At 41.6% G+C, this 14611-nt stretch overlaps 1 protein-coding gene across 2 annotated transcripts in view; it reads right to left on the reverse strand.

Moving 5' to 3' along the window:
- The window catches only part of ATP8A2 (ATPase phospholipid transporting 8A2), a 612290-nt gene that overhangs the window by 313441 nt on the left and 284238 nt on the right, over positions 1–14611 (reverse strand). For both annotated transcript variants that reach the window (XM_075198918.1, XM_075198920.1), the window contains 2 exons: positions 11322–11505; positions 8374–8484 (listed from right to left, as the gene is read on the reverse strand). In XM_075198918.1, coding sequence (XP_075055019.1) covers positions 8374–8484; positions 11322–11505 — 295 coding nt within the window. The remainder of the gene's footprint in view (positions 1–8373; positions 8485–11321; positions 11506–14611) is intronic.

Genomic DNA, 14611 nt, shown 5'->3' on the forward strand with positions numbered 1-14611 from the left:
ATCTGTGCCAGGACAAAACTGACTGTTTCAGCCTTGTTGGGCTCCTCAGTGCAGGACAGGTTGTTTGGGACAGCTTGACACACAATAGAAATGTTTTCATGTTTGTTTTAATTCACATTTTCATTTTATTAATATGATATTTTGGGTGTGTGAACATTGAGTGTGTATATACATCTGTATAATGTTAGGAACCCCCCTAACCGATACAGCACAACCCGGAGTCTACTCCGCCAGTCAGGTGTTCACTGGAGCCCCTGGTGGTGGGGACAGACTTGGCTGCAGACTGACAGAGGGTCGTGAAGTGTGTACCGGCTGGGGAGAACCCAGGCAAGCAAAGTGAAGTCCAGGCAAGGGTCAAGGGCCGGCAGCAGACAGCAAATCCAATTAACAAGCCGAGGTCTAGGGTCACAAGCTAGGTAGCAGGGTCAAAAGTACAAGCCAAAAGGGTCAGGGTCACAGGAAACAACAGGCAGGGTCCAAATCCAGGCAAAGGGTCATACACAGGCAATCTAGCAGAGTATCCACAGTACAGGGACAAAAGGGCAGAGCAGGTCAGCAAACTGGTAACAGGAAGCTATAACTGGCAGGGAGGCTAAGCCCTCCCTGCCTTAAATAGTACAAGCAGCCAATCAGAGCCTGGCTCTGAAGTTACACAGCCCTCTGCATAAAATTAATTTATTTCATTAATTAGCCCGCAGGCTGGTGGGGCCAATTTGCGCACGCGCCCCGCTTTCATTCATTGCCGGGACGCGGCGCTGCAGAGGAAGCGTCCGTCCGTTGCCTTCGCAACGACTGGGTCACTGCCGGAAGTGACGTCCCGGTCGTCAAGGTGACCAGGAGGCGAGTAACATATAACATAAGTTTTTTTTGCTTTGTTTTTAAGCTGCTTTTCCCTTGTGGTGAACATCGAAAAAAGTAAAGATCATTGATTTGTATAGTAACCTTGGAGGGCCTCATTTAGAGTAATGTGTTAATCCAGACAGAAGGTCCATCACAAAACCATGTTGCCCCATAGGAGGCAAATTTAAATTGTCTGCATTCTAAATAGAGTGGGTACGGGAACAAGCGCAGGGTGAGGACTGGCACATGTACAGTGAAGAGCAGGACGGAGCTGGAGACCCAGCACCAGTCCTGTGGTAGGCATTTAAAGTTGTGTAATTGTCTTCTGACACCCTGTTTATAATGGAAAGCAATCAACCATATTTATACTGGTGTATAAGCAAACAATGCCTGCTATACACAAATATAACCATATAACCATAGTGTGTACCTAAGCTTGGGCATTGCCAACCATTTATTTCTCCCTGTAAAAATAAAATAAAAATAACAGTGGGGTGTATAGGACAGAGTCAGCGGCAAGTGCAATATTTTAACGGGGATTACAGCACGGTGGTTAAGTGGTTAGCACTTCTGCCTTACAGCACTGAGGTCATAAGATCAATTCCCAATCATGGCCTTATCTGTGTGGAGTTTGTATATTCTCCCCGTGTATGCGTGGGTTTCCTCTGGGTGCTCTGGTTTCCTCCGACACTCCAAAAATATACTAGTAGGTTAATTGGCTGCTATTAAATTTCCCTTGGTCTCTCTCGGTCTGTGTGTGTATGGTCGGGGATTTAGACTGTAAGCTCCAATTGGGCAGGGACTGATGTGAGTTCTCTGTACAGTGTTGTGGAATTAGTGGCGCTATATAAATAGATGGTGTTGATTATGATGATGATGATATACAACCAACATTGTGGCTCATTTAGTGTCGGACGAATGCCAATGAATTTGCTGAACATATGCATTACCGTATCAGATTTTTGCGCATGTTTGACTTGTATCTACTTACTTAAAGCGGTGGAACAGGGGCGTGCAAGGGCAGACAAGTGCAGGTCGAGTACACTAAAAGTGTGTTCAGACAATTGCAACATAATTAGACTTAGTTGTCATATCCTCAGGTACTCCCTTTAGGAGGAGTATCTCTTGCAGCTACTGGAAGGTTGGTTCAGCGATATACCATGATGATGATGACTATGAGCAGCACAGTCTAGTCACTTCTGATTGGCTGATTAAGTAAGTTGTAGCTGTCTATTTGCGTTGTTTAATTGACATTTCCATTTGGCTACTGCAGGAACGATTCACATTTAATTCACAGATGTGGAGATATTTGTATTTATAATACATTTTAAATGGAAAATACAACTTTTCATTAATTACTTAGCACCAAGACTCTATACTCTCTTTTGTATATGACACTTTGTTATATTATAATATTGTATAAATACAAGGCAGTGCGACTTAGCGTTTACAGCTAAGGCTGTCACATCTCTAGGCTACTGAGAGGCGGAAGTATACACATTTGTAGGCTTGGCATAAATTCTACTGTTTTCGAGCTGGGTGCATCTTGATATTCGTCCAACGCAATATATACACATATGTATAATGCATTGACTTCTATGTAAAAATGACGCATTCAACGTTAGATGAGTCCCATCATTTATTTATGTTTCTCTGGAAGAGCCTACAAATCACACTACTCAGTGAAGAAGAACCAGTGACGGTGCCTGTGCAGGGCTATACATGGAAGCGTAACCAGTGGCGGAGGTTTGGAAAGGAATCATTGGTCCGGCCTCATCCGGCAAAGATGCGGAGGCTAATCACTTTACACATCACTGTTTTACTTTTTACTTTTGAATAACAATAATTATTTTTAAGTGAAAAACATTTAACTGTGAACTGAACTTTCCTTTATCTAATACTTGCCTACTCTCCCGGAATTTCCGTGAGTCTCCGGAATTCCGAGAGGGTCCTCTCTGACTCCCGGAAGAGTAGGCATTCTCTTGGACCATGGTGGGGGCAAGGCTTAATGACGCAATGTCTAGTCATTAAGTCCCGCCCCCACTATGCAATGCCGTTAATTTGGGCATTTCTTAGCAGGGACTGAGCCATGATGACGCAATGGCGCCCCCTACTACTCCTGTCACATGACCACCCCTCCAGGATCTACTCCCGGGGGAAGGTTTCTAAAGTCGGCAAGTATGCTTTATCTATAGCAGCGGTCAGTTAACAGGGGTAAATTACCCCAAATGGGGTAAAAATAAAATTCCTGGTGGTAATGCTGCCGATTCACATGCTGTCAGTTGGATTGTAGACCCCTTTAAATGTGAAATTGCTGTTGTACCAGAAGAGCCTCAAGGTTTGGCAGAGGCACTTCTTGAGCTTCGATGTAATAATGAAGCACGTATTGCATTTGAAAACAAAGCAGATCTGTCATATTTTTGGATGTCAACAGCTGCAAAGGCATCAAAATTGCACATGAGGCAGTCAAAAAGTTGCTGCCTTTTGCCACAACCTACCTTTGCGAACGAGGATTTTCCACCCTAACAAACATAAAAACAAAGCAGAAAAATCGATTGGACGCTGAAGGCTGTCTCCAAATTGCTCTGACATCAAAATGCCCCAATATTGATGCTCTCATATCAAAAATGAAGCAACTTCATTTCTCCAAAAACTGAAGTTTTGAAGCTGAAGCTTTCAAAGAAATTTTGAATAGATTCAATAAAATTTTGAATTGCAATAATTAATAATATAGGATTTCCTTCCTTTCAAATCAAGGGAGTAATGTCGGCGTATCTAAGTATATTTGGGGGTAAAAGGTAAAAAAGTTCCTTGACCCCTGATCTAGAGAGAAGGGATGTGGCGCAGGCTGCGATAATGGAGTGCTATGGCGCAAAGTAAAGGAAGTATTATAACACCTTTCCTTTATATAATAACCAATATTTCTGGTCTACAGGGTGGCCCCCACTCCCTCACCTGCACCTGCTTACGCATGTCTGGTACAGTTTCTAAAATAGAATACAAAGTACTTCCAACTGTACAAAGTCTAAACACAGCCCTGTCCATTGCCTCTTAGTCACACCACCGGTTTGAATTCACGTATATCACCCACAAAAGAAGCAAAATAAACAGAGATCTGCTCCTGCCTGGAGGTTCAGCAATTCATCCATGCTAAATGAACACTACACAGCTAGTGGGTATTCACAACAGGAACCCATTCTAAACAACGTGCACACGTGAAAATACAGCAGCGCGGTCAGTTTATTTTTCTATGTGAAATTCAACAGAAGTACTGATTTGATCCAATGCCTGGAAGTACTGCTCTTCCTGTTGTAAGACATCTGCAGAGCAATGTATGTGTATTAGGTCCCCAGAGCACTGCGCTCTGTTCAGTTGCATCTACTTTTCCTTTGACAAAACAAACCTGAGGTAAAAAATTATTTTTAGAATCTTGAATCCTGCAAACCGCACCTATGATGGAATAAAGTTTAACTTTTTGACAGTACATTCTGAATCAAATCATAAAAACTAACACAAAAAATAAAATGGCTTAGTCACATAAAATAAAAAAAAAAGTAAAAATGTGCTGTAATTCATTAATGTACTAATGTACGTTCATCATCAGGGGGGAGGTCTTATTTTTCCAAATGTTTGCAGGGTTTGGACCATATGCTACCTTTGTATATATATACATATATATATATATATATATATATATATATATATATATATATATATATATATATATATATATCTCTTTGGTAATATATTTATAAATTTATTTGACAATCAAATCTTGTAACACTGTGCTCTAATATGATATGCGGCCATGTGATGCCTTGAATTAAGTGTATAATGCTGTGTTATACCAGACATGAGTAGAGAGGCTACACTACTCCGATAAGCTAATAATCAAGAGTCAGAATAGGGGCCACAAAGAGCTCACTTGTGGCCCTTCTGATCAATACTATTTTTCCAGCAGAGTGTTTTTACATAGGTTCTGTTCCGAAACTGAATGAAGGTACATTCCTGTTCATTGACCAGTATTATCAGTCACTCATGCATCGCTGCTTTTAGTTCAGGAACATTGTGATGTCACAGTGGACTAATCTAGTATAGTATAATAGACGGTGTGAAATGATGCTCCTTTATAAATATAATGAGCAGGCTCCTTGAGTAACCAAAGGGTGCACGTGAGGCTCTGAAAAACTATCATCATGTTTCCAATCATTGTCAGATCATATACATAATAATAATAATAATAATAATAATAATAATAATAATAAATGAAAAGAATATATATAGAAAGGTTTCAGCTATATTTAGACAACTATTTTTTTCATAATCATCATCACCATTTATTTATATGGTCTTATTGGCGTCATGGACGCGTCATTGTGGTCCCACCCCTTAGTTTTATTGGTCGGAAACGGTGTTGACAGCTTTGGGGGAGGGGCTAACGGCGCAATTCTTCGAGCCACGCCTTCACACACCCACCTGCCCCCCCCCCGGACCTCCCGGGACACAACCTTCCAATGTTGGCAACTATGTGTAATAGATTAGAGCACACTGCTCTCTACAGCTACAGGCACAGGAATGTGCATTCATTTATTGTTAGAGGAAGAAGAAAATTATTAGGGAAGATTTGTCCGTTTGTCTTTCTTAGCTAACATAGTATTTATTAGGGGTTGAGGAGTAAAACATTTGAGTCAGTTCCATTTCTAGCTGACTACAGACAGCAGTGTAGATAATCAGTGCTGTCCGGATATACAGAACTGCCCAGTGCTTATAACACTGAAGGGCTACTTGTTTCATCATCATTTGCACAGATAAAATCATGAGTATTATCACATACCTTATTTGAATACATCGTTCATGGAGATTTAATATCGGTTCAAGCCTAACATAACTATTGACATCTATATAGTCTCTATTTTCATAAGACCACAGTGATATATCTTTACTAAGATTTTTTTTTTTGTACATTTACTAAAATTCTATTATATGCAAGATTCAGCTCATATTTGTGTTGTATTTGAAGTTTTTAACATTTTTTTATATATTATTGTTATTCAATAAATCACATCAACATTTGTTTTAGCATCGTGTTTGGTCAGTTTATTTGATCAGTTTCAGCGCTGTTTTAATAGTTTTTTTCTGGTAAAACATTCAAGGTCAGACATCATTCGCTGAGGAACAAAAGGTTCTTACTAAAACGTAAACTTTTTCTGCTCCATGCACATGCCTGCTTCCTGCACTTCTCTGCATCCTTCACTCCCTGCACCCTTTCCCTGCTCCCCCCACATCCCTACTACTTGTACATGCCTGCTTCCTGCACTTCTCTGCATCCTTCACTCCCTGCACCCTTTCCCTGCTCCCCCCACATCCCTACTACTTGCACATGCCTGCTTCCTGCACTTCTCTGCATCCTTCACTCCCTGCACCCTTTCCCTGCTCCCCCCACATCCCTACTACTGGCACATGCCTGCTTCCTGCACTTCTCTGCATCCTTCACTCCCTGCACCCTTTCCCTGCTCCCCCCACATCCCTACTACTTGCACATGCCTGCTTCCTGCACTTCTCTGCATCCTTCACTCCCTGCACCCTTTCCCTGCTCCCCCCACATCCCTACTACTTGCACATGCCTGCTTCCTGCACTTCTCTGCATCCTTCACTCCCTGCACCCTTTCCCTGCTCCCCCCACATCCCTACTACTTGCACATGCCTGCTTCCTGCACTTCTCTGCATCCTTCACTCCCTGCACCCTTTCCCTGCTCCCCCCACATCCCTACTACTTGCACATGCCTGCTTCCTGCACTTCTCTGCATCCTTCACTCCCTGCACCCTTTCCCTGCTCCCCCCACATCCCTACTACTGGCACATGCCTGCTTCCTGCACTTCTCTGCATCCTTCACTCCCTGCACCCTTTCCCTGCTCCCCCCACATCCCTACTACTTGCACATGCCTGCTTACTGCACTTCTCTGCATCCTTCACTCCCTGCACCCTTTCCCTGCTCCCCCCACATCCCTACTACTTGCACATGCCTGCTCCGTGTACATCCCTGTTCCCCTGCACATCACTGCTACCTGCACATCACTGCACATCCCTGTTCCCCTGCACATCACTGCACATGCCTGTTCCCCTGCACATCACTGCACATGCCTGCTCCTCTGCACGTCTCTGCTCACTGCTCATCTCTGCACCTGCACATGCCCACTTCCTTTACTGCTCCCTGCCTGCTCTATGAACATCCCTGCACCCTGCATATCCCTGCTCCCTGCACATTACCACTTCCTGCACATCCCTGCCTGCTCCCTGCACATCACTGCACATGCCTGCTCTCTGCACATTCTTGCTCCCTGCAGTTCACTGCACATCTCAGCTCCCTGCCTGCATCCTGCATATCCATGCTTCTTACTCCCTCCTGCCTGCTCCCTTCTTCTTACTCCCTCCTGCACATCCCTGCATCCTGCCTGCTCCCTGCTCATCTCTGCTTCTTACACCCTCCTACACATCCCTGCACCCTGCCTGCTTCCTGCTCATCTCTGCACCCTGCCTGCTCCTTGCACATCCCTGCTTCTTACTCCCTCCTGCACATCCCTGCATCCTGCCTGCTCCCTGCACATCCCTGCTTCTTACTCCTTCCTGCACATCCCTGCATCCTGCCTGCTCCCTGCTCATCTCTGCTTCTTACACCCTCCTGCACATCCCTGCATTCTGCCTGCTCCCTGCACAACCCTGCTTCTTACTCCTTCCTGCACATCCCTGCATCCTGCCTGCTCCCTGCTTCTTACTCCCTCCTATACATCGCTGCATCCTGCCTGCTCCCTGCACATCCCTGCTTCTTACTCCCTCCTTGCACATCCCTGCTTCTTACTCCCTCCTACACATCCCTGCTCCCTATCACACTGCATAATTAAACTGACGCCATTTGGGGGGAGTGCTTCTAACAGTATTGTTGACAAGTTCTGTATGTATGGTATGTCCATTGGAGAAAAGATCACAGCCCGCCTCTGACCCCCTCAAGACAGAGAAGGTCACCAGTATCGTTTCCTCAGTGATATAGATATCAAAGCAGAAGAGGGTTTTTTTTCAAGCTGTATTTAGTAGCTGCAAGGTCTAGCCTAGGATTTAATCATGGATTTACCTTGTGTGCCGGATTGAAAGCATAACTGCACAGCCCGAAACCAGCCAAAATCTAGCTATGCAAACTAGTGTTTGAAGTTGAAACATAAAGAGCCGAGAAGGTCTTGTACATGTACTTAGAGGCTTGGAATATGTGCCTATACAATATTATGGCAGCTGTCTTTATGCACTTAATGGATTTTGTGCTTGGTGCATATCATTCAAGAGAGTATGTGAATATAGTAAGCTGAGCCATTTTTGGAGCAGCCGATGTTACAGGAAAGCCGCAACTTGATAAATGTCTGTGTCATTTTCGTCTGTTATACTTGGCTTAAGTTGAGGCCAAGTGGCGGATGTCCCTTGCAGCCGTGCAGACAATACGTGTACTGCTGGCTTGATGTACTTGTTTAGTTAGCCATTAATCTTACCTCAATGATGTACAGGACCACATTCTTGTAGAAACAGTAGAGGATGCATTTGGTTACTCGATTGTAGCTCCAGGCTCCGTGGACTAAGAGAAGCTTCTCCAAATATGAAAACTAAAGAAAAAATATAAAATAAAAAGTCAGGGAAACCCGATGCTGTATTCAAGCTTTTTCCGCCCATTGTACAACATGCTTTTGACCCGTAGGCATTCGACAAAGATCAAAGATAATAGCTAAGGCTAGTTGCTCTTCTGTTATTACCATTAGTAAATATTTAATGTAGTTATAGGATTCACGCCTATTTCAGTTGGCACAAAGTACCCCCTACGATGTGCAAATTTACACTAAGTAACCCCTATTGTGTGTAAGTTCCATCCAAGCAACCCCATGGGGTAAATGTATCATACTCCGGTTTCTTCAACTCGCGGAAGTTCGGCGAGGTGACAGCTAAAATTTAAAGCGCTTTAAATTTTCGCTGTCATCTCGCCGAACTCCCGCGAGTTGAAGAAACCGGAGTATGATACATTTACCCCCATATCTCTTTAAGGCCCCTATTTATCAATCACAGCAATTACAAAATCAATTATGGAAGCAATTTACTAAGAAAATCAGCTGCGCAGCGATACTGGTCGGGTAAGCCCGCACTTTTGGGTCCACTTGTTGCAAAATAAGAATAAAAACATTTAAAATTTAAAAAAATGTTTTTAAGATTGGGGAAAAATTAAAAAACAATATTCTTTAAAAAAGAAACCCTATGTGAAAAATGCTTTATTGAAGTAACAAAAATGGTTGCATGGGAAATTCCCTGGTTATAAATATTACTGTACTGCCGCTAAGAGCTCATCTGCGGTGGAGATCTTGGCAGAGCTAGTAATGGGTCATTCTGTAAGAGGATGCCAGCAGTGCCAGCTTTCATACTTAGGTAAGGAAATAAAGAACGCCAATCAGGGCTGTGTGGGGAGGGTCTTTATTTAGAATAAAGATTTATTTTCCATGGTTTGTGTGTTTTTTTTATGTTTCCCTGGAGCATTACAGGTTCCAGCGGGCCCTGGATGCCAGGACATGCTGGAACTTGTGGTTCCTAAAGTACCAGGATGTCCTGGCCACCACTTAAAGACCGCCAGGACATGCTGCGACCTGGAATCTACCATTAAAAAAATAACATTTTAACCATTTAATTATTTTTATTAACCTGCACCCACTGCCCAGGGGTGTGGGAATAATCCAAGGGCTATCAGCATGGGGATGGTTATTCTTGGGGTATGGAGGATTCCGTCCCATGCTGTCTGGCCTTGGGATGTTTGTTACTATGACACAGGGACCTCATACTGCTATATTGCCACCTTGCTGGCATAGCCTAGTGTTGATATTGTCAGTTATGCTTTCTGCCCCATGTTGTGATTCGCTGTGCTTCGCCCCACCCCCTTTCTTCCTCCCACTTCACCTCCCCTCCAGGGAGTATGTACTAAAGGGAAAGTGCGCCCAATCACTAAATATGATAAAAAAGTAAAAAAAAGGAAATGTTGAATTAATTAATATATATATATATATATTTATATACACACACCGGTAATACTGACAGTAGACATGAGTCATTATCTAAACACTTACTGGGTCTTATAGAACTTGGCCATCAGCTGAGGCACTTAAATGGCCAGAAATGCCCGGTTTGGCTGCATGTGTGTAGTAAATAGGTTAGATATAACTTTAATATATGCTTATTACTACATCAGAAGGGAGCAGACGAGTTACTGACAATAAACTGCAAAAACCTTAATATTAATTAGCAATCTGACATTACAAATAGTGCGAACTTCTTTATTACGTCTTTCGAATTAAATACATTGACATTTTCTGCGACAGTTATGTAAAATTTTAGTTTACAGTTATATGTAGATGACAGTCTGTGCTGCTCTGATGCAAATGGGGGTTCAGTGCAATGCTTAGATCAGTAATACCCAAGTAAGGAGTCTGAAACATGCATATCACAGTCCAGCCTTAATGACTGTTCTACCTAATTAAAACAACCATTCAATAACCTTAGCTCGGGGAAGTTATTGACAGGGTCACAATGTAACACGTGAATAGCACACTCTGAAATGCAGCCTGTAAGGTGCTAACTCCAAGCAGATAGCAGAGAATTTATAACATACACGTTGCTTTCATAAGAAGCAGATCTGGAGTTCATCTGGAAAAGAATGCACAGGCAATTTTATAATGTGCTGTGACCAGAGCCTAAACTGGGACCTATAAATCATTACTAATTACTACATTTAAATCAAACCGGGGAAAAACTATGAATGTCAGGGACAAGATAGCCAAATGAATGACATAAATCAAGAGGCTTTGTAAATATAAATACAATAACAGCTTCTGGAAGCAACTTACTTATACAGTCATTCTGCTAGTAAGCTATGACTGTAATCATGGTAACACTGAAGTGATTGTTACCATACATTGAAGTGTGGGAACCCAGCTGTTGTCCAACAACAACCACCATCATTGACAGTAAACAGCTACACGATGAGAGCTGTAGTTTAACAATTTATCTGGGGTGTGGTGGAAACATGAAGAAAACAATAAATCTCACTCTCCGGCCTCCTATGAATTTCTGGACCTATAAATCTGTTTGACAAAACCATGCAACATTGTCCAGGAGGGCTACATATCATATTTAGAGGGGTCGCTTAGGCACAAGTGTCCTGAACGGCGCCTCTCCCCTGCTGTTTTAAGTCCCACACTTGCTAATGGGAAATGCAATCCCTTCCAAACTGTAGGAAACTTTTCTCTGCGGACAGATTGAAAAACTCAAAACTACACTGGGACATCCAAGGTGCCGGGCTTTGGGTTTTGTTGGCATCAAAGATGATCTCCCCACATGATTAGTGTTAGATTCAGGGCCTGATACCTCTGTCAGCAGTCTACAACAGCTGTTCATTTGTGCTCCTGACCTGTGCTATGGAGTAATCAGAGGAGTTGGTGGCCTGCATGCCCTCGTTCCCGCTGATCCCCACTCCGATGTGTGCGGTCTGGATCATTCCTACGTCGTTGGCACCATCTCCAATGGCCAGCGTGATGGCATTTACATGTTTCTTTACCATGTCTACAATTTCAGATTTCTGCAGCGGAGACACTCTGAAAAGCAGAAGCAAATATGTCAGTCAGCTCCTGTGAAGTTACAAATTATACATGTCTTTCTAACGTGACAGCTGTAATCCAGATTTAGACCTATCCAAACTGCACTTCTTGGAAACTGCTCGAGTTTAATGTCTAATACGTATTGCAGATGTCAAACAATGTGTTTATAAAACTGCTTTATTAAATGTTTCTTCGCCACGAGGTTTCCCTAGCTGGCTTTTCCTATAATAAGCATTTCATACTCTGTATTAAAACTCGAGTAATATCCAAAAGCAACTTGATTCACTCACAGAAAGTGAGAAGATTCCATCTTAGAACTCTGACACACATGAGTTCTGTGCATTGCTACATTGACTATTACATTTGGTAGTCTAGAACATATAATCCATGACACTAGTAACAGGAAGTATTTAATGCATATTAAAATAAGATATGGAAATGTTCTGAATCAGGGAAACTAAATACAGTCATTTTCTCTAGGGAAAAAAATAACAATTTAAATATCACAACAGCAAAGCAACTTTAGTGTTTTCTACAAAATGACAGCTAGAATCTGATTGGTTGCTATAGGCAACATCCTCACTTTTTCAAACCCGCAGCTTAGTAAATCTAGTCCTGAGACAGTTGTCTAAGGCCCATTACCTACTGGTGTTATAACGCTGCTCCTGACTTTGTTTTAATGCAAGTGCAAAGCTTGCAACAGCATATAAAAATAAAACCCATTGGGGGGTATTCAATTGTCAGCGAGTTGTTTTTTTTGACCGTGTTAAGTCATTTTAACACTACGTTTTTTTTCATCAAACGGTCCTCTCGCGCTCCAGTAAAAGGTCTATTGAAAGTTTAGGGTGTGCGAGAGGCAGCCGCTGTAAAAGCTATTCAATTGTATTTAACGCGGCGGGTAGAACAGGAAAATATGCTGTTTTATCTCTCACCTCCTTGGGGAGTGCTAAAAATAAAAAACCTCTGAAAAGTATTTGAAATCATGTAATAATGTGGAAAAAAAGTCAAACTTATGTTTATCACTAATGCCTAACCTGTGTAAGTTCATTATCTTGTGAAAAAAAATAATGAAATAAAAAAATAAATAAAATAAAATAAAAATAAAATTATATTTATGTGTGTTTTTGGTACAAATATGAATGTAACAATGTGTTTAGACATGGTATAGATGATTGTAGGGTAAAAAATCGTCCAATTAAAAAATATACTAAAGAAAGTACTGTAGTGTAAATATTATCAATGTGTAATGCAATCTAATGTATGGAAATGTATACAAAACCTCTTTTTTGTGTTATACATGACTGTGTTAAAACTCCCATTTACTCCCCTAAAATCTCGCAAACACAATTTTTAACACACGGGGATAGCGTTCCCTTTTTTTCAATTGCATTGCATGAGTTTTCCCGCTGTGCTAACTCAAAACGGTCACTATTGCCGTCAAAAACCTGAGGAAGATTATTTTTTTTACACGGCGGGGAAACTCGCTAAAAGTTAAATACCCCCCTATGCGTCCAGAGCCATATGTGTTCATACTTGTGTTTGCATGGCAGAGCAGTTTTCTGGACACTACTTGTTTTATTTCAGTGCATACAATACAATAAATTTCCCATTAATGTCAATGGTCCATTCATTCCAATGGGGTTGTACACTATGGCCCTGATTCATTAAGGAAAGTAAAGCAAAAAAAAAGGAGTAACTTTGCACCTTGGCAAAACCATGTTGCATTGGAGGGGGGGGGGTAAATTTAAAATGTGATGGCAGATTTATTCTTGGGGTAGGGCATGAACTAGATCAGAGGTGGGCAAACCAGTCCTCAAGGGCCATCAACAGTTCATGTTTTTAGGATTTATTTAATCATGCACAGCTGAGTTAATCTATTTGGCTGGGTCAGTAATTATCCCAGCTGTTTCTACAGACAGAAATCCTAAAAACATGAACTGTTGATGGCCCTTGAGGACTGGTTTGCCCACCTCTGTCCTAGATCAACTTTAAATTTCAGTGCAAAACCAAGCTAAAATAAACAGCCAGTATTTAACTTATGTACAAAGTAATAAACTAATTTGCACCCCTTGTATTGTAACATGGTTTGTCCAGAAGAAAAAACTTACTGCTTTTTTTTGCCTTACTTTCCTTTCCTACACGTAGAAACCACTGAAATGAAAGGGATATTGAAATGAATGGGCCATTGACATGAATGGAGCTGCATAGCATTGTTAACTTTGTTGATGTATGATCAAAGGACTTCCCTCACTGCCAGCCAATCACTTTGCAGCTAGCATGGGAAATCGCTTGTGATCATACGAGCAGTGATGGGTAGTGCCAGACAATTCAGTTCATAGTTATTCTGTGGCAGGACTCCTAACAGAGCAGTTTTCTATAATATAATATATTATGGTTTTTATTTTTATTTCCTAAAAAAAAAATTCACCTTAGATTACAAGCAGATTTTCCCATGGATTACAAAGAAATGTTCTCATGGATGAACTATACACATTTAAAAGATTTTCCCATGTATTACAAATAAAGAAAATCCCATATGATTACAAACAGAAGATCCCATTGGATTACAAGAATACTATTTTTTTATTAATTAATTATTGGATAACAATGGGTGGCGTTTTTTTTATTTAGAGTTTAATTTACAATATGTGAGTTTTATTTATTATTTATTATTTATACTATTTTGGGCAAATAGTTTTGGACCGCTTAGCAATGAAGTAAACCCAGTCCCCACAATCCATGGGGGCCTGGAAAAGCACCAGCACTAATCAGTACGTGGCTAATAGTCTCTGGGGAGGGGCACAGAGGCTCCATCCTGCACTGACACTTTTGGGATTGGTTTCACTATAGCAGGGGACCCCATACTCACTCCGTCCTCCAGTTTTAACGGAATTAGCGCTGTACAATTTAGGGAGGGGCACTCTTTGCATGGCTCTGTTTACCCTTTGTGGCTCCTTATAAATAAAAGATAATAATAAAGCCTGCTCATTTTTTAAATTATTTTTCTGGAGCTTTCCCATTCATTTCAATTGTACTTCTACACATAGCGCACATGCCGCATAGCCCAATGAAATGAATGGGCTATTGAAATGCATGGGAAAAG

This window comes from Mixophyes fleayi, chromosome 2 (assembly GCF_038048845.1).
Source record: "Mixophyes fleayi isolate aMixFle1 chromosome 2, aMixFle1.hap1, whole genome shotgun sequence".
In the NCBI taxonomy this organism is placed as follows: domain Eukaryota; kingdom Metazoa; phylum Chordata; class Amphibia; order Anura; family Limnodynastidae; genus Mixophyes; species Mixophyes fleayi.